Raw genomic sequence first — 23,820 nt, 5'->3', positions numbered from 1 at the left:
ACCCCTGGGGAAAAAACACGTGGGGGAGCAGGCTGGCTTTGGAGCCCTCCATTCCTTGCTCTCTCTCCCAGCTCTCAGCAGCACAGGAGCTGTTGGATGAACAGCACAGGAACCATGTGCACATTTTCACACCTCCCTGCACATCTGCTGATGCTCACTTTGTCCTCTTAGCATTCCTATGCTCCAAGAACCAAAGAAAAAGGGCATTTCAATTTCTTTTTCCCCTCCCACAATGACCCAAACTGCATTTTGCTGTGTGTTTTTGTGGGTTTCACCCTGCCTAGATTCCAACACAAGAACCAACAACATCTCCAAGTATTTCATTAAGCTGAGGCTATATACATATGCTACATCTATAAGTACTGGTAGTCCATAAAGAACAAAGTGGCTCCAAGAGAGGTGGAAAAGGAATTTTGACAAGGGCCCAGAGTGGTAGGACAAGGCAGAATGGCTTCAAGCTCACAGAGGGCAGAGTTGGGGGAGTTATTGAGCAGAAAATCCTCACTGTGAGGGTGGTGAGGCTCTGGCACAGGTTGCCCCATGCCTGGAAGTGCCCAAGGCCAGCTTGGACGGGATTTGGAGTGACCTGGGATAGTGGAAGGTGTCCCTGCCCATGACAGGGGGTGGCACTGGATGAGCTTTAAGGTCCTTCCAACTTCAACCAACCTGGGATTCTATCATCAGAAAGCAGAACGGGAAACAGGGAGGGCAAGACACCAAGAAATTAATAGATAGAAAATATATTTCTAGATATCCATCATTTACAGTGGATAATGAACCAACAGGATGAAGTTTTCCCAACACTTGTACTAGAGTTGACCCAATGCTGGTGGAATGGGGCTCCTGGAGGAAGACTGCAAGAAAGGCAAATGAGGGTCCAGTGCAGGATTTAACACACCCAAACTCTTCAGGACGGACAAAATCCAGGAAAACCTCTTCTTTCTAAGGGCTTGAAGGCTCTCGAGCATTTTTTGTTTCTTTCCCCTTATAAGCAGAGCATGAGGAAGTTCTTTCCTGAAACTGTGTGTTCTGAAACACTGCCACAGCACAGTGGTTTAAAATAAATAATTATGACATTAGAGACAGAAATCTTCACACTGGAAAATGCATTAATATGTGCTAACTTCAGTTTTTACAAAGCTCTTCACCAATGTACTACACTAGCACTGAAATACAAGAGCAGTTATGCATTTAAAACACTAATTCAAAGCTTACCTAGCAATAATAAGCAGCACTGTCTTCAAGTATTTTAAAGTACCAAATTAATTATATTTCCATGCTTAAATTTTCCCTTATGGTATTTTAAATCTGTAGAAAGGAAGACAACACAAATACCCCAGATAAACTTGGTGTCTACTTTATTTCTTTTATCTGGCTTATTTTCTTTTTTATTTAGTTTTTTTAGCTGCTAGATTGGGCAGGTTGGTAACAGAATTAAAATGTATTTTTCTAAATTGATGTGGAATTTGACATGTACCAATCTTTGCACTGCATATCAAAAATATTTATGATTGATATATCTATAGCATGAATTTTACATCTTTTATATAAAAAATATATACATTTAAATAGGGGTCTTTCCTTTCACATATTTCATTTTATGTGGTTATTAAGGTGTTTCATTCTGCATTTTCTGCCAGGCTTTTAATTTCACACACTTCATCTATCACATATTACTGTCTACTTTAGACACATCACTACAAAAAATGATAGCTGGTGTTGAATACAGATTCACGGAGGCGGGAGGTTTGCAGTTCCAAGTAATGTGGAGCTGGGTGATAAATGGAGAACAGCAGCTGGGCTGAAAAGCTCAAGAGAGACAAAAATCACATTTGCAGTTAAGTGGAGTGGAAATTTGTGGAAATTGGGTAAAAGAAAAAGCAAAACATTGTTATTAAAGGTGGAGTGAGAGGCAGCAAGAGCAACAGAGAAGCAATTTTCTCCCTGGTCTAGCAGAAATTCATCTCAAGCTCTAACATGCAATTTCACTATGGACCTCCAGGATGAAACGAAGGATTATATCTCTGTTTTGGGGTTTTGGATAACAAAATATAAAAATCCCAGCAAGTAGCCTTTTTTGCCAGTGCAGCCCAAAAAAGTATGAATAAAAGTTATAAAAGCATCCAAAACCTGAACTGCAATAAATATCAAGATAATCAATCAACAGAAAAGAAATGCAGCTTTACAGATTTCAGGGATATATGCACTATGACAACCCAGTTCAGAGGAATATGGATCCGGCTCCTGAAGTTTGCCAAAGCAATGCTAAGCTGCAGGAATACCACACATCTTCTCATTTTACCTTTTCTGGCAGTAATATTTTACAACAGAAAGCCAGGAGTGCTGTGAGAGTGTGGAAATGAAGACAATTAAATTTGCCCTATTACGAGTATTATAAAGTTGTATTCTGTATATTTAACATGATGGTGTAGAGATAAACAGTCCTTTCCAAACAAAAAGTTAATAGGTCTTTATTAATGTCTTATTTATTTTGGTCATACCTGCTTGTAAAATATTAATATTGACTAAGTTTTGGCATTTTAATTTTCAAAGTGACAAATCCATGTGACTAGCCACCAGTAGCTTTGACTAATACTTAGGGCCAAAAAAATAACCCTGTTCAGACCTGCTGTGTGGTAAACTCAGTGCTGGCAAAACTTGCTTTGTTTTGGAGAAGGGTTATCATAAAACCTACCCCCAAGAAGACGGGGAAATGCAGGAGAGATTTTGTAGAGCCACTGTGGAGTCATGGGGAGCTGAAGTTTAGTTTAACACACAGTGGAGTTCAGCAACACATGTGGCACACTGGCACCAAGCAGGGAAGAGACAGAGCCCAGGATCCCAATAAACCATCCCAGCCAGGCCTTCTGCTTCTGAACTCACAAATAACCATCCTAGCTGCCCATTTACCTCCAGGAATAATAGCACACACATGACCTTCTATGCACCATCTCACATGAAAATTAGCAGAGCTTACAAGTTTTCTTACGTGTGTGTGTGTGTATATATATATATATATACAAACCAATACTTGTGACTTAAAAACATATATAATATGTAGTACAAATTACTTCCTCCTTTCACCTATCTACTAGTTCTTCATTGACCTGACTCCAAATATCCCTCGTTTAGCTGAGCAGCCACCAAAAGCCAAGTGGCACAGTGGTACAGTGACAGCATCCAGTGTAGCCCCAGCTCTCCAGCGCCTAATCCTGCTACATCCCATTCCCATACTGCAGGCTACATGGATGTGGGACTGTCAGCTCAAGTGCAATGACTCTAACTTTTTTTTGAGGGTGAAGATGCTCTAGAAGCTGTCAGAGGTACCTGGAAAGAAACCAGCAACAGACAGATCCCAGTGGCAGGTGGAGAAATGGAGAAACAACCTGACTAAAGAAGTGAATCAGGCCTATGGATACAAAGGAATGGCAGGAAAACAAGCTTAGTTTACGTTTTCTTATTTTCTTTCTTTCTCCACTGTCAAAAGTCTACATTTTACCCCAAGGGGGCCTTTGATTCCGCCAGAAAGTATCTTCCCACGGAGCATCTTGTGTTCCCCCTGGCAGACAGCCCTAGCACAGCCATTCCTGTTGGCACTGTGTCTTAGGAACATTTCTGCTTTACTGTGCCAGACCTGCTCAAGTTTTGAGCCCTGCTTAAGCCTCAGGTTGAAGCTGAGAAGGTGGTGATTCACTGACAGAGCTTCATCTCTCCCACAGATACTGACATTTGTACCAGCCCTTCTCTGGCTCTTCCTCAAACAGAATCAATGCCTGGGACTCTGACCTCAGCACCCAGTGTGAAATGACACTTTCCCTGATGACTGCCATGTCCTTCCATTCTCTTTATCTACTCATGTGACCCCCTCTCCCCCTGACTCAGGAATACTGCAGCCCTGAAGGCAGAGATGGCAGCACATCAAAGAGCCTAAGTTACAAGGGAAGCGGGTTTATTTTCACTTGAACTGAGATTTTTTTTTTTTTAAGCAAGACTTCAAAATACCTTTAAAAAGTAACAGAGATGATAATGGGATCGAAAAATTCAGTGGCATCTGAATAACTTAATTCAAGCACCAGTATCAGGGGATAAGATAACCCACCCAGAGCAGTTCCCAGACACTGAGGTTACACATCTCATCTGGGCTGTGCTTCTGAAGGAGATGTGAATTTGCAGCCCTGTGACAATAAAGAAATGTGGTTTTAAGAAACAAGAGAGGAGGAAAAAGGGCCAGTTGATTCTCCCACTGCCTTTTCCTGTTCCTAAAATTTCAGTTGCCTGGAAATGGCTGATGAGAAGATGGGATTATGTAAGTGCTTGCCAACTTCTCACACGTTAAGGAAATTAAAGCCTCAATAACGGGCAGCTTAGCCCATCTTCTAAGAAGTGAGCTAAAACATCTTTACTAAAGAGAATTTGAATAGTGAAACCCCTTTAAAAAAAACAGAAATGATGAAGACTTGACAATTCTGAGGATTAAAAAGCTGCATATATTACAGACAAGGTAATCTCCTTATAATAAGATGAGGAAAAGAAAAATAAAGCCTTTTCGGTGGGCAAGACAGCTTTTGTTTTAAAGCATCCTGTCTGGCTGAAGACTTTCTTGAGTTATTGCTTTTTTTTTTTCTCCTGATAAACATGACAGAGAAGAGCTACACCAGCCTTCCAAATCTTTATTGTTACATTCTCCAATAAACTCACTGCTCCCATCAAACATGACCCACCAATAATAAAATAAGAAGCACTGTCCTCTTCCTACATTTAATCAGGTGAACACTTGGGTGCTACAAGACAGCTAGCACCACCCAAAGTGCAAAACAGCTTAAGCTAGTTTTGAACAGACCTTTAGCAAGTGTGTCACCCCAGCAGACATGAGCTTTCCTGAGCTCTTCCTCACTGTCACTCTAGTAACACAGTACCTTCTGCAAATAGTCTCATTTAGCTACAGCTGAAGGCCAGTCAAAAATCTAACGTAGAATCACAGTACATCCAGAGTTGGAAGGGACTCACAGGGATCATTGACTCCAATTCCCAGCCCTCCCCAACAATCTGTTAAAAACCTCTAAAACAACCCTCTAAAACCTGCTCCAAGCTGAAGTTACACCACCCATTGGAGCATCAACAATGCAAAACTGCAGGTAGCAAATAGCTCATCTGGAGGTTGAAGAAGAAAACATTGCCTACTGCTCAGCCACAGGATAGGGCAGCAATGTAAACTCCATTTGCTGAAGGAATGCACCTGTAGTTGTGTAATGCAAGTATGTGGGTCTAGGGGAGGAAATATAAAACAGCCAGGTTGCTGGAGCTCACATCATGAAAAGTAAAAAAAAAAACCCACAGTGGCTTTTTCTACGGTTGCCCAATAATGGCAAAAGGCAAATCCTCAGCTAGTGATAATGGTTATGGTTCCATGGGAATCTGCTGCTGATGTTTCCCCTCTGGACCTACAGATGGAGGGGGAAAACCCAACCACTCTATGTGAAGAAAAACTGCACTGAATGAGTGCAACCAGATGTGAAAACTTGCACCCAACTACAAGAATTGTGGAATGTCTCTGAAAACTTTGACTGGGCAAAGGCCCAGCCAGCCAATTACAAAACCTACGGTCCTTCAGCTTTAGAAGAGAATAAACAACTTCTCAGAAATGCCAGAAGTGACTCAACTGTGATTTTTAAGCTGCTTCAACAGCATCTTAGTTACTTCAAGTAGTCCTAAGAGTTAACCTGTGATTGCCTTCCCTTAATTGGAACTATGAGCTGGCAAAGTGCTCAAATTGGGGCAAAAGAAACACACAATTTTTGTGACTGCTGTGTTACGAATATATTGGTTTTTTTCTGTTCCAAACTGCCCTCCCTGGGAATTTTACAATACAGAAAACCAGCAAGTGTAGAGCAAATAATATCTACATAAGTAGGTCATTTTCTTAATGGCAAGGAAGTGCTGTTTTACTCCAACTTGTTTGTTACACAGACACATACATTTCCAAATAAAGCATATTTTCAGATCTGCAAGGGAGGGGAGTGATTTATAATCATGGAGGCACTCACTCCAAGATCAAGTAGAGCCTAATTCAAAAAGACAAGCAGGAAAAGTCATGTTTTGCACCTTCCATGAGAGCTTTGCAGGGATTTGTGACATTTTGGAGAAAATCTTCTCGCCACGTATAAGCCGGAGCTGGAGGGTGCTGCACACTACAGATTCCATTACAAAAGCAGAGCCATGTTAGTTCATTAGAGAAGTGATAAGATCAATCCTTACCAAGTTTTCTTGGTTCCTGGCTGCTATTTTCTGATCATCTTCTCCCCCATTTTTCATGTATTTGACCTCTTCCACTGGTTTGATCCTATACTCATCTGAGCACCAAGAAAAAAAAAGAAAAAAAAAAAATTGAACCACTGTAGTTCAGCAGCTGGGATAAAAACCAAATGAAAACCAAAACAGCTGGCTAGAATAGACCCTAGTTAAGCAAAGAAACTAAAAATTACATGTATATCTTTTCAAAGGGTTACATGTGACTAACACAAAGGAAGTTTTGCCTGAAGCTTCAATAAAAATTTCAGTAGCTCTCTGGTCTAGATATGTGGATACCATATAGTTATGGTAGCAGAAAACAGGGATGTTTGGTGTGTACTCTCTCCCAGATTCCTAGTTTTCTGTTTAATATGTTCAATACAAACAAGTTCTTTGCTCCTGCACCCTCCCTGGATTTTCAGTCTCGGTGGACCAACAAGCCATGTATAGTGGTTACTCGAGAGAAGACTGCTCATGGATGTTCCTTGCACAGCAAAGCTGTGGAGGCTACTGAACATATGAGTTAAAAGCTGGAAAAAAAGCCAACCCACACCATAACCACTTTGTCTTTTTTTAAAATTTTCTTTTTCCTAATGACACAATGCACAGTCACAGAATGATTTCTGGAGAAAAGGCCCCATGCTGACCATCTTCCTCTTCCCACTTCTCCCACCAGCCACCACTTTTCCTGCACACAAACGTTAGCCAGACAGAAATTCAGCCTGAAAATAAGTAAGAAAAGTAAGATTCTTGGTTTGTCCTTAATACTTATCAGCTCTTCAAATACTAGAATTCCCAACTCTAATGACAGTATGGAAATATTATCTAACATACAGGTGCTATATCACAGTAAACCCAAAGCTCCAAGAAGGGATTTTTTCCCTCAGTAGGACAAGATGGGACTTCAGGAAAAATTATTCTTCCCTGCAGCCTGTGAATCCAGTTCTTGCAGGACCAACACTGCCCATGCTCAGTCACTTTTTGCTCTGGTTATCTTTGTAGCACGTTAATCTATAGGAAAAAACACCCAGAATTGTGCATCCACCCTCCTCCAGCTAGGATAAACAACGCACAAGAGAAACTTCGTTCCACGAAAGTGAAAAATATTAATACTAAGTGAAATGAGACACAGTACACTTGGAATAAAGGGCAAAACCATGGCAAATTAGAAGAATCTGCACAAACTTTCCTCTTTTTCTTTAGGTTTTAAACCAATTTCTCTTACGCTAAGGGAAAAACAAAGCACAAATAGATTTTTCTGGGTTACTGTATTGATAAAAAAATATTATTTAGACAAAATAGTAACAAATAATAACAAATTTCCTTCTTTTCAGGAAACTGTTAACCACAGAGACTAGAAGTTAAATAAGCCTTGCTTTGAAAAGTAAGGGTTATTTTTTAAATAAACTTGTTTAAAAAAACAATCTTATTTTAAAAATACATCATGGTTTTGCATTTGGCCGAGTCCACATCTATACATTTTAGTTATTATAGAGTTCAAATAAACTGACTCTATCAAATAGCAGCATCTCAGATGCAGAGCCTCAAATCAGGTGGAAGAATTTAAGACAATATTATCACACTGGTAAATGTGAACAACTCTTGAGGTTTTTTTTTCTTTTTTTCCAGTGTAATTCAGCTAGTCTGGAGGTGACAATTCATTAACCCAAAAGGGCTGAACACAATAAAGCCTGGGAATTAGAAGTAGTTGATTGACTGCAATTATCTAACTTTTGTTTTCCTCCCTGCCTCAGTGCTCTCTGTCGTGATTAGCAATAAAACCCACATGCAGAAAAAGCATCAAACTCCCACAGAGACATGCAGGGATCTGAACAGGGAAACAGATGAGCAAGAGAAAGCAGCACAAAGGACATTTCCCAACCCACAGCCAGTCCATGTGCACTAGAGGAGAGAGGAAGTTCAGCCCAGCCTTGTAGAAAATGAGGAAGGCATGGAGGGGCTGACGTTGCATGGCAAAAATAACCCTGAAATGTGTCTGCTGCTTATTCCAAGAGATTAATTGTGATCAAACACCACACCCAGGAACCAGCTGATCCTGTGGGGATGGTATAGGAAAAATGCTTCCTTGGACATATCGTCCCTTAGAGCAAGTGAACCAGGGCACCAAGGAGTGTGAGGTGCCTCTGCCCAGGGAGGCAAAGATTCAGTTTCAGATAAGCGCTGTTAAAGTGAGAGGCACGGTTTTAAAGCCCAGGAAGAGTAGATTCCATCCCTCTGCCTCAGGGGCTGGGCCCTGTGAGCCCAGGAAGAATTGCCCCACCCCAGACCCTCGTGGGGTGGCAGCCCAGGGTGTTGTGATGGGGTTTGAGCCTCTGGGGTTTCTCCTTTGCTGTGTTCCTTGTGGTCCCTGACCTGAACTCCACCCTGGTTCTGTCTCATAAAACCCATCACCCTGCCTCTGTTCAGGGCTCTCTGTCTCTGGATCTGAGTTTGTTCCTGTGAATAAATGGTTTTCTGAGCAGAAGCCTGTCTCGCTGGAGTCCCATGTTGGTCACTGGTAACTGCAGCCTCCATGAACATGATCCTGCGGCCCCAGAACACAACAAAGGAGCCCTGGACTGATTGCCAGGATAATCAGACTGACATGTGAAATATTAATACACCTGGATAGGACAGAGTCTTCTTAGAGATCACAAATTTTAAATTCACAATGAACATGTGCACAGATCCTTCAAATGCTTCATCATTTACCAAATGCATCAAGTAGCTCTGAACTCGTGGCAGAGAACTTTGCACAAATTTCTTATATTATTTCAAGAGATAATTCCAACAGGGTTAGTAAACTTCAATACTTTCCTGATGACACAATAAGTATTCAATTATCTCCAGTGTGTTACTCTCCTCTCCATCCTACAAACTGCAGAAGTGCAGACACCTGGATAATTTATGCTCAAGCTATGCAGCAACAAGAAAGTTTCCAAAAATAAACCAGTCATTTTTCATAACATTTTTTGGACCAGTTGAATACACCAGAGCAAAAAAAAAAATTAGGAGAATGGCTTCCCACTGGGGAAGTTAGATGGGATATTGGGAAGAAATTCTTCCCTGTCAGGGTGGGGGGGCCTCTGTATCCCTAGTAGTGATCAAAGCCAGGTTGGATGGGACTTGGAGCAACCTGGCATAGTGGAAGGTGTCCCTGCCCATGGCAGGGGGTGTCACTGGTAGGGCTTTAAGATCCCTTCCAATCCAAGCTATTTTGTGATTCTGTGGATACAGATCAAAAAATAAATCAGGAAGCCCTTGCAGATGTTGGTAGAATCAGCCTAGTAATAGAAAGTGTCTTACAAAATTAATATAAATGTCCTGGCTAAAATAGATATGTGTTTGAGCAGAAGAAATCTCTGCTTGTATCTCAAAAAGCAATAAAGCTTTGACACAATCTAAAGCTGAGGATCTGCTTTAAAGGCCAAGATACCATCTCCTGGAATGAGACACACTGGGGAAGGGGTTGAGGGGGCAGCACTCAGGTTACAGTGCCTCAAGGAGTGATGAACAGCCTGGAGTGCCAGGCAGTGCCCAGCTCCAGCAGTCACAGGGGCTCTGAGTAAGCTGTGCCTGCACCAAGATCAGACCAAAAAGCAAATGCAGCACTGGCCTGTGGAAAGCCAAGGATCAACTTCATTTTGGTTAATAACTGAGCCATCAACAACTGTTTTTTCAGCTACACACAGAAAGGAAGGGAGCAGATCAGAGATTCATTATGTTTGAAGTAACGTAATTACTCATAACTTCTCCTAGTTCCCTATCACAGGCGAAATACTTTCCTTAAAACAAGGAGCACTGATATAATACATTGGTAACATTTGTTAGTATTGACTAGTCTCTTGCTGGAAGGAGGTAATAAATAGATATGATTCCACTTTGCAAGGGAAAAGAACAGCTAAGTAATTATACAGAATTAAATAGCTAGAGAACACACTGCTTGCTGGTGTTACAGAGAAGTAACAGCTTATTCACAGGTAAAACAACATCCTTTATTTCAAATATACTAAAATAGAAATTAAATCATTATTTGCAGAAGATGGGTCTTGTGCTGCATTATGTTATTTTTGGGAGATGATATATAGATGATTAATATAGACTTTTTTTGACCAGGTGAAGAGAAAATCTGTCTTCTATAGATACCTTACACATACAGTAAGGTGTTCAGAAACTACAGATTCTGAGCTATTTATGAGATTATTCTTTTTCTAAAGTTCCTGGCAGGATGACAGCATTGCAAGTACAAAAGGGATGTTTAGGCAATGCACAGACCTTAAAATAGATCATGAGGTGTACAGTCAGTCATTAACAGTTTTAGGTGAATATGAAAATTAGATTAAAGACAGGTTGGGTGAAAGGCCCTTAATGCCCTTCCTGTAGGTATGTGCAAAAAACTGCTAACTGGTTTTGCTCAATAAGATAAGAGTGACCTGGAGTTGTAGAAGTGAAGGCTGATAAAAACCGTCTCTAAAGTTTTACCTTCTGATTTCTACTGAAGTAAACACAGAATTTTGAGGTATTTTGGTCTGAGTGATCAAAAACAAACCCAAAGAAATCCTTAAATGTTGATTGAGATCCAACAGGACCTCATTAAGTCTGGCAGCCAACAAGACCTTTAAAACTGTAAGAAATTCAGGATAAAGGAAATCTGTACTCTATGAATATTTACATTGGTCTTTTTCCTAAATACAGTTTTATATCAAAAAGAAATTTGAAACATGTTCGTGCTTCTTTCTGGTATAGAACTAAAAATCAAGTAGTGAATATGATAAAAAAAAAATTAGGACACTATCACTCAGAACGTGATATATCATATACAAGGAGAAATGCATCCTTATGCTCCTTTCAGGAGTAAAAACAAAATCAAGTCCTTTCCTCTGTTGTGTGGTGCATTATATAAAAAATTTCTAGTAACTCATTACAGGTAGGAATGGCTTTACAGGACTGTCACAGCAAATCCTGAGTTGAAGAAAAGCAACTCAATTAAACCAAAATAAAAACAACATAAATGAACCACAAAAGACAGAAATATTGCAAGCATAACACCCACCACAAAATCACAGGATATAAACCAGAAAGTAGGAATGCTTCTAGCTCCAAACTGTGGAAAGGCATAGGGGAGGAAGAATTTTGAAGTTGAAAATGCTGCAAAAATTCTCAGCAGGCAAGTCTTATGAATGAAGATCTCCATCTGGAAACAGATAATTCCACTCAAACATGTCACCCGGTTGCCATGGCAATGTGACAAAGGAAAACAGCACTCATTAATAACCATTTCAGTGATAAATGAGCATATCAACTTAGAATATTGAAACAATTACTGGGTGGGGGGCACAAAACTGTGGTGGTTTACATGAGAAAAATGTCTTCAGCATTTCCAGACATGGCTGTAAGTGCCTTTACCACAGGAATGTGGGCAATGACACTAATTCCTGCTCAGTTTAAAGGAAAGAACAACACCAGAAAAAAACATAACTTTCTCAAATATATCTAGAGACACAGTAACTTTTGGAGAAATATTAGGTTAAACAGCAAGTCTTTAAATAAGTAAATAAAGAGAATGCTGATTTACACTGTATTCCCATTTCAGACATCTAAGGACAAACAGATTTGGTTCCACTGTCATCAAGAAGGATGATGGGTGAGCCTCTTCTCTATTTTTAGCAAGATATCAAGTATCAGGCAGGAGGTGAGTGGTACTTCAGTCATACCCCCAAGAGGGAAGTTTCTAAACACACCTTCATTTTCCTGTGCCACATATTTTTCTGCAGTTTCTCTTGCGTTTCCATCACATGACATGCCAAGATTTATCCTTCATCCACTCTAAACCACATGTCTGTTCTGTAAAATAGGAGCTTTCTGTGTAACAAATTCCTCTGCCCTGTAATTCTGCCAGGTGCAAGAAGTGCTCCTACTGCTGTGAATGCCACTGATCAAAGCTTCACACGCTCCCTCTCCCAAAGGCTTGAAAGCTCAAAGCTATATTTAGATAAAGGACTGAATTGCTTTTTCTAAAAATATTTGTTACGAACCATAAGAGATTTTGATGCAGTTTAACTGAAACACAGAACAGCAGGTGAGCCACTTAGATGCTGAGCACAGAACATGCCCAACATCCCAGAATGGTTTGGGTGGGAAGGAACCTTAAAAATCATCCAATTCCACCCCCTGCCCTGGGCAGGGACACTTTCCACTATCCCAGGGTGCTCCAAGCCCCATCCAACCTGGCCATGGACACTTCCAGGGATACAGGGGCAGCCACAGCTTCTGCAGGCACCCTGTGCCAGGGCCCTCCCTGCCCTGACAGGGAAGAATTTCTTCCCAATATCCCATCTAACCCTGCCCTCTAGCAGTGGAAGGTCATTCCCTCTTGTCCTGTCACTCCACCCCTTGTAAACAGTCACTCCACCTTTTTTGTCAGCTCCCTTCATGCACTAGAAGGCCACTGGAAGGACTGAGGCTTCTCTTCTCCAGGCTGAACAATCCTAATTCTACCAGCCTTCCCTAATAGCAAAGCTGCTCCATCCCTCTGATCATCTTGATGGCCTCCTCTGGACTGGCTCCAACAGCTCCATGTCCTGCCTGTGCTGGGATGCTGGAGCTGGATGCAGCTCTTCTGGAGCCCATCCCAGTGCCACTGGGAAGGAGGAACACTCCAAGATCCACAGCTGCACAGGGAGGACATGAGCAGTGGTGGGCTTGGCTCTAGAAAGAGGCAGGCTACACATCAGGGGAAAAAACAACATCATGGACCACCAGGACAGTCAAGGAGCAGAATTCGATTGCTTGGGTGACTGCAGTTTCCACCACCTGAGTCATCAGCCTTGAGTGCCATGGGTTCATGTCCATCTGGTCTGGAGCACTGGAAGGGTGAGGTGAGCTATTTAGGTTATTCTACCTCTGTTATGTATGTGGGTATCAACTGTCTGGACACCAGAAACAGTTATGTCTCTGGATACCAGAGACAGAGAAGTTATGTCAAAAATCCCAAAAAAAGTCAACATTCAGAGAAAGTAGTTGCCAAAATCCTCCAAATTAATATTTCTTGAACTAAATATTAAGAAATGGAGGATATCTAAGTTACCTTCTTAGGTCCAGCTTCAAGCACTCACAGAAAGCAGGACCTCTATGGTTCAATTTGAGTCTACACAGTTGAAGCATTTGCTCAGCTGTGGGGGTAGGTTTCTGATCCACTTGGATGTGGGTTGGGAGTGAAATTTCATTGGAAGTCAACCAGTACTGGGTGAGCAGCCTGTTGTCTTTCTCTTTTACCAATCCTCAAAGCTATCATTTCACAAGCAATTCTTGATCCAAGTGATCATGGTTTAACTAACATGAAGAAAATAAAAAAATAATATAAAATATAAAAATACATAATAATCATTTAATAAATATAAAGCTAATATAAAAATAGCTTAGGAAATAAGTTAACCCTTTTTTCTCAAAGAATTACCTGAAAATGCTCATTCAGATTTACCAAATTAATTTACCTTATCCTAATCCAATCTAAAAATACAACCACTGCTGGGGCAGTGAACACCACCAGATACTAAACACAGAACAGGTGCATGAACAAAACACCAATTCTGCCAACAAAATCTAAATCCTCTGACAGAATAGCTCTTTAAAAATCAACAAACCACACAGATCACAGCAGATCTGCAAAAACCACTCTCAAGGACTTCTTCCTCTTCCTACACACCCTAACATGTACCCAAGGAACGCCAACAACTGCTTTTGCACAAGGCAGATGTGACCTCCAGGGCTGGTTTTTTGGAGGAAAAAACGGGATTGAGACATTCCGTGTAACAAAAGCCAGTCCCTAAATGGAGGATTCCTGCAGAATTGGAAGGACATTCAGTGAGACAGGGGTAGCTCTTTTCCAAGCTATCCAGCAGCCCTATGGCATATCCAGTGCTTCATGAAACATTCACTCCCTCAAGGATGATGCTTACCTGAAAAAGTCTAGCAACTTCCCTTCTACTTTATCAAACCTCCCTGCTGCAAGCCCAAACCATGACATCTTTCAGCAGCAATCTCTGAGGCCAACAGGTCTGACAGAACACAGCTCATTAACTCTCCTGGACATGATCTTGATCTTTGCTGCTGGAGAAGCACAAACCCTTGTGTTGCCACATTAACCCACCCTTCGGCACTGCTGCCAGCAGTTTCCAGAGCTGCAAAGCGCTCACAGCTCCCCATCCCATGGGTAACTCTGTCCTGTCCCAGCCTGATGTCTGCCTGTGGGAGAAGGTGCTGTCCCAACCCCTGCGCTGCTGCTGCTCCTCAGGTGCCTCAGTTTGTGTAGCCTGGGTTTTCTGATTCCTTTCCCCCCAGTCTAAAGGTGACAGGTGATGATGAAGCCACGATTTAGCTCCCTTGTTTCTATAGGTTTAATTTTCAAATTTGACACATGACTTGCAGAAACAAACCACTGTACATCAACTAATACAGCAGGAGATATGCAGCTGAATCAAGGAGGAGGTAACTTGCTTCCCATCTTCACTTGGTTTCTTCTTAGTTCCCTCTACTTGTTTTTTCTTCTTGGTAGTGGAAACTACTTGGTTTCTTCTTGGTCAAAAAGTCCCCAAGGCTGCTCTACCTTTTGAGCTGTCATATAGTCTAAGCCCCATGAAAACTGGAGCTGTACATACAATTTTCTATCACATTATGAATTAAGGATTGTTTTAACGTCCCTTACACCAGGGACACAGGCCCACTGCTCTGTATCTGCCAGGTCTACCTTAGTTGTAGGTAGGAGAAAGGAACCACAGCCTCAGATGCCATTTCATTATCTCAGGAAAGATTTAAAAATGCAACCTCAACATCCCCCAAATCCAGTTAATGCTAAACACAAAATTTCTGCCTTGCTCATACTGTCTTTGTGTTCAAGATCTGAGGAAACACAGTATATAAGATGGTATTGAAAAAACCTGCCATGTGATCATATAATTAAAGACTTTTGGGCACTCCTCTGCAATTACAAAGCCAAAGAACAGTGCTGGTGGTGTGCACTCATAACTATCTTTCAGCTACCCAGATTTCTGCTTGCTGAAACTATATAATTCATATATATATATACACACACACTTTTTTTTACCTTTTTGTTTTCACTTAATTAACACAACTTTGAGGCAGATGCCAGGCTGTTCAAAGGAGACCATTTCTCAGGTGGAGGAGATTACAGCCACAGTGCTTGGCAGGAAGGATACCCAGTAAATGCAATTTTCTAGCCCACTAAAAAGATGAAATTGAGAAATGAAAGCAGGAGAGGAAACAAGCAGCAGAGAGATTAATTAAAGGAATGAACAGGAGGAAAACAAATGGTCTGTGCCTTGAAAATATGATCATATGAAGCCCCCAGGTGGGTGTCTGGATCCAAGATGCCTTGAACGCAGCACAGACAGCTTGGAAAGGCTCCTTCAACTCCATTTCACTGCTCTGTTTTGAAATTCTCCCTCAGAAAGTTAAAAAAAACACCAGACACAAAATATTTAATTCTTTTCAGGTTTTTCAAAGTCATTAATGAAACTCTCAGTCTCTGCTGACCCTCCCCCCACCTCCATCTGTCTATGTACTCCATTGAACATTCCTCACTTTGGCACAGAACCAGTCAGGGACTATTCAATTCCAGGAAAAATACCTAAATGACCATTTCTGTGAGCATCCCTTATGCAGCACTGGAGGCCTTGCCTCTTACAGCTCCTCTAAGGTATCCATCCACCCCAAACCAGTCCTGAACAGAGCCACCCCAAGTGTTCCCTGGAAAATAAGCCATTGCCACTCCACACCCCTGAAATTACACATCTCCTATTACTGTGAACACAGGATGAGGTGCCTTCAGTTTCCTTTTTTCCTTAAAAAAGTCAGTTCCTCTTTCCTTAACAAGCAATGTCATTCTCAATCAGTCAACTATTAAATGAGATTGTTGCCCCGCAACATAGGACTTAAAATGGATTTTTATACCCTTTCTGGCATAGTAACTTTTTTCTATTAATATTAAGCTATCAAATTATCCCTGCTCATGGACCTCAAAGAGTGTTTGTAAATCAGCAGCTATTTCATTTTTATTAATTCCACTATGGAAGTGACTGAATAAATACCCAGAACCAGTAACATCTCCTCACTGTATTTCTTTAAACCAAGAGGGGAGATCTAATGAAAACTTGATTTATAAATACAGCACACTTTTTCAGATGCAAAAGACACAGAAGCTAATTACATTATTTTACTTACAGACCATCTAGCAGCTCCAAAAGTAACCTATTGGAGATATTAATATTTTACTCTGGCTACAAATTTTCCATGCCGTCTTCCCTTCCCTTTGAGCAATACTTTTTAAAAGAAAGCAAAATACCTATGTCCAAAAAAAATAGCTTAGTAATAGCTAAAAAAAAAAAGAAATCAAAATAAGAAATATGTGCTTAGAGCACTTGTATTAGATTGGTACCTTCACCCTAAAAAGATCTCAAGATGTACCCAGTTCCTACAGTTAGAAATACAGTATATCCTGGAATCAGAGGATCACAGAATCTGGGATATATAAATACAGGGGATAACATGCATGTAATTGTAACAAATACAACCATTACGCAATTTAGGAGACTTCAGTGGAAAAAAACCAAACCACTACATCCCCTTTTTTTCCCTCTGAATAGCTCAAGATCAGTCCTGGAGCCATAACTCCTAAAACAAAGGTGACTGCATGCTTCGGTACCACAGAACATGAAGTGCTCTGCATCTGAGTCTGCATCTGAACGGTCCCTGCAGTGCTCCTGTGACAAGAACAGAAAGACAGAATTTAAAAGCACCCTAAACCTGATTCTTTCTGCCAGAGCCCCCACTCATTCAGGTAAGAAGAAAAAGCACATGGCAGGGCATAATGACACCCACTCAGCAAAAGCCAGGCTTTGTTTTTCACAAGCACATGAGGCAGAAGTCTTAACATTTCCTATTTTTCCCATTTTTTTTCTGGTGCTAGCTCAAGACAGAGCACTGCCAGTCTTGGGCAAAGAGAACATGAGATCACTTGGTTGTAATATTTATTTAAAATACTCATAATGGCACAGTGTTTTGGGGAATTACCTACTGGAAAAATGCCCTCTACATTCACTTCCTCTATCCTATAAAGGCACCTTTAGCTGTGTATGCCAAAGATAAACAAATACATATTGGTCAGGTACATTTTCTTTGTATTAACTTTTTCTTTGTATTTAACAGCTACTTCTATCAGTAGATATTTCCTACTATAAAATTACAGCCTTAAAAATTTCAGTCTTACGTTGCTGAAATGAATACACACCCATGCAGCTACACAAGGCTTACCTGGGGAATTGGGAATTATTCCCCAGAATGAGTCTTTTCCAACCAAATTTCAGGCTTTGGGGTTTTCTCTTGGTTTTTTATTTTTCCAAATTTGTGGCCCAGTAATAAAACACTTGAAAAATGGCTAAAGGAACACTGCAGTAATTCAACGTATATGGCATTTTTACCATGATTTTTCCTCATTTGCACCCATAGGTATGCAATGAATGCCAAAGATTGTGTTTAAAGATTAAGTGAAAAACTAAGTGTGCCTGTACCATAAAATAAACGGATTTCCTTTAGCACCAGGGCTGCCAGAAAACACATCCTGGCTATTTTCTAGCCAGGGCCAAAGGCGGATGTATGGCCCTATTTATAGGCCACCAATGCAACTGAGAAATGCACACCTCTTGCACTTCATTTGTATGGGCTGGGACTGGACTCTCCATGGAGCTAAGCAGCTTGGAGGAAAGGTCACCCTGAGAATAACACCACCTTCTCCCTCTAAATAAATTCTCTTCACATTCCAGAGTCTGTAGAGACCTGGGGTTCCTTGCAGCCCCCTGCACTCTGCTCGCTCTCTGGGTGCTCTGATGCTGACAGAGAGCTTGCAAAAGGGGAAAGTGAAAATAGGAAGAAAGGAAGTGATGGCCTGCCTGTGATTAATTCCTGCTCCTCAAACAGGGATATCAACTGTTTCTCCACCATGGTTCACCTCTGTCTCTGTACTATAAATCCCTGCTCAAAGTGCTGAGTCCAACTGCGTGTCTATCACTCCAAATCCAACACTGCAAAGATCTGGATAAAAACACCTCCCTTCCCCTAGGAAGAATGACTTTGAAGAATAATTCTCTCACCTTATACCATGACAAGGGCTTATAAAAACAGTCAGAGAAGAATAATCACCAGAAGAAGGTCACTGTAGAGTGTGAGGGCTATCTAACTAATTTATGGGTACCTGTTCTAAGTCCAACTCTCTTTCAGATAGGAAAACCTGAGCAAACTTTCCATGGCAAAAATCTTCTGTCCATTCAGGAAAGGCATCTATTTTTGGGTCTTTCTGATTACTCTTTTCAAATAGGCATTGAGAAATATCTTCAAACACTGTTACTCTACTGCCAGGACCATTTACAACTAAATAATTTTCCAGCACCCAGGTATCTAAAAAGCTACTCTCCCATCACTTCTGAACTGGTTTTCTTCTCTGCTGGATCAGTGAAGACACTGCAAACCAATCTCACAAAACAAGGCAAGGTACCTTTTTGGAGTCTGCAGGACTCCACAGACCTGGATGTCATCCCTAAGGAACACCAGATCAGTGTTACTGCACTTCAAAGGGGGGAAAAAAAATGGGGAAAAGAGTAGAAGAGAGAACTATTTCAATCACTCTCATTACATACAGACCACAATTAATGGACAGCTGCTGTCAGAGTCCTGAGTGCACTAAGAGGCCACAACCAGCTCCTTGAGACCCCACCTGCATCTCCTGCTCATGGATCCAGGAACTCTGTTTCTACTGAGACTTTGGCCTCCAGTCCCTGCCTGTGTCTTGTCCTGCCTATGGTCCCATCTCCTGGAGGGACCTCAGCCCCACACTGTAGACATCTTCTCTCCCATCTCTCCTCTCCCTGTCTCCAGCTTCGTCTCCTGGTGCTCCTCACTGCATTCCCTGGGTCTGGTTCATTGCCATGCCTGGGATTGCTCTTTTTGTATTCTTTATATATCTGTATTTCCTTGCTGGAGAGGAAAGGTTGGTTTTGTTACTACTCAGAGCTAACACGTAGTCCAGAGCAGCCTCTTCCCTTGCCTGCAAAAGCAGCACCTTTTCCAAGAGCTATAAAGATGAGACACTTCTATACATAAAAGGTGAAAATATAGTTTTAATTCATGTGGAAAACACTTTCTTTGCATATACTGATCATGAATACATAACTAGAAGAAACCTAAGGGTGCGGTTTTCTTTTGTTTTGATTACCTTTAAACTCTGTTGCTTCCTTATGGTAATAGTAAATTATTGACTTACCAAGGGTGTTCTCAGAGTTACACAAATACATCATAAACCTAGATAACACATGCAATTTTGGTACATTTCCCACATGAATATAACCAGGGTAGGTAGGGTTGGGTTCTATTAATTTCTCTCACCTCCTGAAACACTTGTTTAGGACTGCCCCCTGCTCACTTTATTCACTTTATCAACAAATTGCTAAACAAGGCAAGGAAAGAGAATCACAGAATCACAGAATGGTTTGGGTTAGAAGGGACCTTAAAGATTATCCCATAACACCCCAGCCCTGAGCAGAGGCACCTCCCACTATCCCAGGTTGCTCCAAGCTCTGTCCAATCTGGCCTTGGACACTTCCAGGGATCCAGAGGCAGCCACAGCTTCTCTGGGCATCCTGTGCCAGGGCCTCACCTCACCAGCCTCACAGGGAAGAGTTTCTTCACAATCCCTAATTTAAACCTGCCCTCTGGCAGTTAAAAAACACAGAGTCCAGTAAAATTCTGGAAGATGCTCATGCACTTCAACCCTCTGCTGTGATGCACTCACTCACTCATCTGCTTTTCTTTAGCTTTCAATCACTGGAACAAGACCTACTTTACAGTATGAGCTGCTGAAACTATGAACAACATGAAACCTTCCCTTTCTGGAACTCAGCCAAAATCTGAAAATCTCCACCTTTGAAACTCACTCTGATATTTGGTTTCAGACCCCTGAGACTGAGTTTTCAGAGAAAGGGTGCCAACAGGCCACTCACTTCCATTAAGCTTGGATTAAGAACAAGTGCCTGTGCTTGTACCAGAAATATTTTTCATGTCTGAAAATGTCTTTAAAGAAAGTTATTCTCAAAGTATGGAATTAGAACACAGCATCTGTCCCCAGAATGAGTAAGAGCTGATACTGCAGAAGATACCAGGGCAGCCACATGAGTTGGAGCAGTTCCTCATGGAGTGTGCATCAGCTAACCACCACAATCCATCAAATCATCATCCAGATTTACTGCTGAAAACTTCCTTTCCTAACCTTCTCTCAGCTCTTCTGAGATAAACTGGTTTATAAACTATTGTGCTTTGCATTCAGCTTTATTTAGACAGGTTTAGCAATTGGAGCTGTTCTTAGTAACAGAAATCCCACCATGATATTCCCATTTTGTCAGAAAATTCCAACCTGACATGTTTGCTCCCCCTTTTGCAAAGCACCCAGGAGTTCCATGGAAACGTCTGGATTAAGCGTCTCAGATTAATGAACAGATTCTATAATATTTTTTTCCCAAATCACATTACCACTTACTTTCTTACAGAAAGAATTACTTCAATAACCTCCTCCCCAAATGAACATCCCATAATTTTTCATAAAGGCACAAATAAAATTAATCTACGAAAGATGTTATATTATTAAAACATATGCTGAAATCAACAATGCTTAAGGCTCTATCATTGCATTTTGTTCTTCATTGGCATTTACATATTATAGTCCTTATGCATTGCCCTGGAAATCAGCTTTGAAGTGGAATGATGAATAAATGAAGATTTATTATTACTATCCTTATTAGAGGGATTTTAAAGTCATTAGAGACCAACAGACACAATAATCATATTATATTCAATCTTCTCTAGAGCAGCTCCTTTGATAGGCCTGCTAACTTTATTATTTAAATATATATTAGAGCAAAATGCAGCACGACTTCTACAGTTTGGGATAGGCTGAAAATTTTTATGTTTTGGTTTCATTTACCAGGATTTGTCCTTAGAGAATTCATGGGTTTCATGATGGGTTTCTTGGTTTTAAACACCAGGGTTTCAAATTCACAGCAAGCACCTGGCTCAATGTGTCTGCTCAGCTAAAATAAAAAGGTTAAAAGCTGGGGAAGAAATAGGGTACTGGAGATCAATCTTAACCTGAAGTGACTTCTGGAAGTTAAAAAAATAAATCTGTCAGAATCCATAATCTCACAATAGTCAACAGACTTGGCTGCAACCAATCCCACCATGAAGGAAGAAAAATAGATCCTGAGGTTCTGAGGAAGAACCAAAGCAGAACTGCATCACTCCAAGAAGCTCAGAAAATTCTCTCTGGATTCAATGTGAGTCAAGTAAAAATTACTCATGGGAAAAAAAAAAACCACTGCTTAACTGGAAAGTACAGTCCTTACTATTGACTCCTTCTGCCTGCAGCTTGCCTGGGGAAGGTTCTAGAGGAAGGAAGGTAAACTGTTTCCAGTTGGGTGTAGTCACACAGCAAGGGGCAATTTCCTGTCAGCCACATCCTTCAGACCCCACTACCTGCCCAGGGAAAGTAGCACCAGCACTCTGCTCTTTTCCTTTAATCCTCTCATTGCTGTACCAAATCCCTCAGAATTTCCACCCCTTGTGAAACATCTGAGGCAATGTTGCCATCACAGCCATGAGACTCATCCCCTGCGAGTTCTGCACAGGTACTTGATGTCACATCAGTCCCCACCTGCCAACACTGCCTGTGTTCACTGTCCATGCACAGCATGATTTATGCTCACTGATACTCTCAGGGTGTTATTGACACATCAGTCACCTTCCAACCCTACCTGACTGCTGTTTCCTTTACTTTGCAGCCTCCTCCCCAAAAACTAACCTCTAATTCCCTTTCTATCATCTCCTGGCTCCTCACCTTGGTTTAAGCTCTGCCTAATCAAACCGCAAGGAGCTTTCAATCCCTACAGGCAGCACAGATACTCTGCTTGCAGTCACTGGCTGTGTGAGGCACTTCTGTCCCTTCCCAGAAATAAGAAAGGAAGCATCAGGGTGGGCCCTGGCACAGGGCACCCAGAGAAGCTGTGGCTGCCCCTGGATCCCTGGAAGTGTCAAAGGCCACGCTGGACAGGGCTTAGAGCATCCTAGGACAGTGGAAGGTGTCCCTGCCCATGGCAGGGGGTGGCACTGGATGATCTGTAAAACTCCAGCTCAACCTCCTCTTACACCCAGTTCTGACCTAGAAGCTGTCTTTCACCAGCAAGGGAAAAATGTGACTTCTATGGTTACCATTCAGTGAGTTGTTTAAGTCAGACTCCAACTCCGCTAAGAAGGAATCAGTCATGGACTCAGATCTTTAGTTATGACAAATCCCAGACCTAAACTAAATCATGGGCCAGAAAATGGTAGTACTCCTGACAGTAAAATATGGAACAATTAACAGCCCTCAAATGGATCCCAGAATAGCTAAATTATATTGTTGATACCAGTCCAGCTCTATAAATGGGAGCCTTTTAAAATCCCTTCCATCTTCTTGATACTCTGATTCCAGAAGCTACTTTAAGTTTCCTGTCTTAAAGTTATGGTCTTTGGCCCACAGCATGTGGGTTTAACCACCACCATCACCAAAAAAAAAAAAAAAAAGATTGAGTCTCACATTTTGCCAAAAATTGCTACCTCATTAAGCATAAGCTAAAATCTGAACTCACATTCCTTTGAGCAACTGATATGATTTTCTGTTTATGACAGCACTTAAAGTCCAAACCAATGTACTGAGCTCAGAATTCCAAGCCCAGCATCTCCCAGGGATGACAAGGAACAAGGAACAGTCCTGAACTTCAACAACTACTTTCTCTTCAGGTAACAGCTCTGGGAATTCTTACTCTGGGATCCACGGGGAGAGCAAGCTAGCCCTCAGAAAGTCTGGAAAAAACACCAGGATGGTTTGGTATACTCAGAACCAAAGGCACCTGTTTTAAGAATAACAGTACCAAGGCAGCTTATTCACAGCTGACTTAACTTTCAGACAGCTAGCCAGGCAGATCTAGAAATTTAATTCCTGACCAGTCTTTCAGATAATTCCTGACATTTTAAAATTGTATTTAAAGATTTACAGCTTTATCTAAATACCACTTAGTGTATACTAACAGAATCTGGGGCAAAAAAACAAACAAACAAACCATGAAGCTGACTATGATTTTATCTCCTATCACTTTACCTCTCCTGATGCACAAGACCTGGATCACAGACCAGTCTTCACATTGAAACAGATGTTTTCATCCCATGTTCCTAGATTCCCAGAACCACTAATTCCCTCAGTTTCTAGCTTCATTGCACCTTCAAACACCGTTTGCTACAGAACTTCAGAACTAATGTTTGATTGTCTTACGGGACAACAGAAGTGAGGAATTACTTTTCTTACCAAACAGATTTTTATTTTTAGGAAATGACTCAACTATGTTGGTACTCAATTACAAACATATATAACAGAGACATATA

General features: G+C 41.2%; 1 protein-coding gene across 4 annotated transcripts in view; it reads right to left on the bottom strand.

The window, feature by feature from the left end:
• C7H1orf21 (chromosome 7 C1orf21 homolog) overlaps positions 1 to 23,820 on the bottom strand; it is a 102,472-nt gene that overhangs the window by 37,237 nt on the left and 41,415 nt on the right. For all 4 annotated transcript variants that reach the window (XM_058842823.1, XM_058842821.1, XM_058842824.1 and 1 more), the window contains one exon: positions 6,256 to 6,350. In XM_058842823.1, coding sequence (XP_058698806.1) covers positions 6,256 to 6,350 — 95 coding nt within the window. The remainder of the gene's footprint in view (positions 1 to 6,255; positions 6,351 to 23,820) is intronic.

Source organism: Poecile atricapillus, chromosome 7, assembly GCF_030490865.1.
Source record: "Poecile atricapillus isolate bPoeAtr1 chromosome 7, bPoeAtr1.hap1, whole genome shotgun sequence".
Classification (NCBI taxonomy): Eukaryota; Metazoa; Chordata; class Aves; order Passeriformes; family Paridae; genus Poecile; species Poecile atricapillus.
The sequence above is the reverse complement of the archived record's forward strand: the minus strand, read 5'-3'. Positions and strand labels throughout refer to the sequence as shown.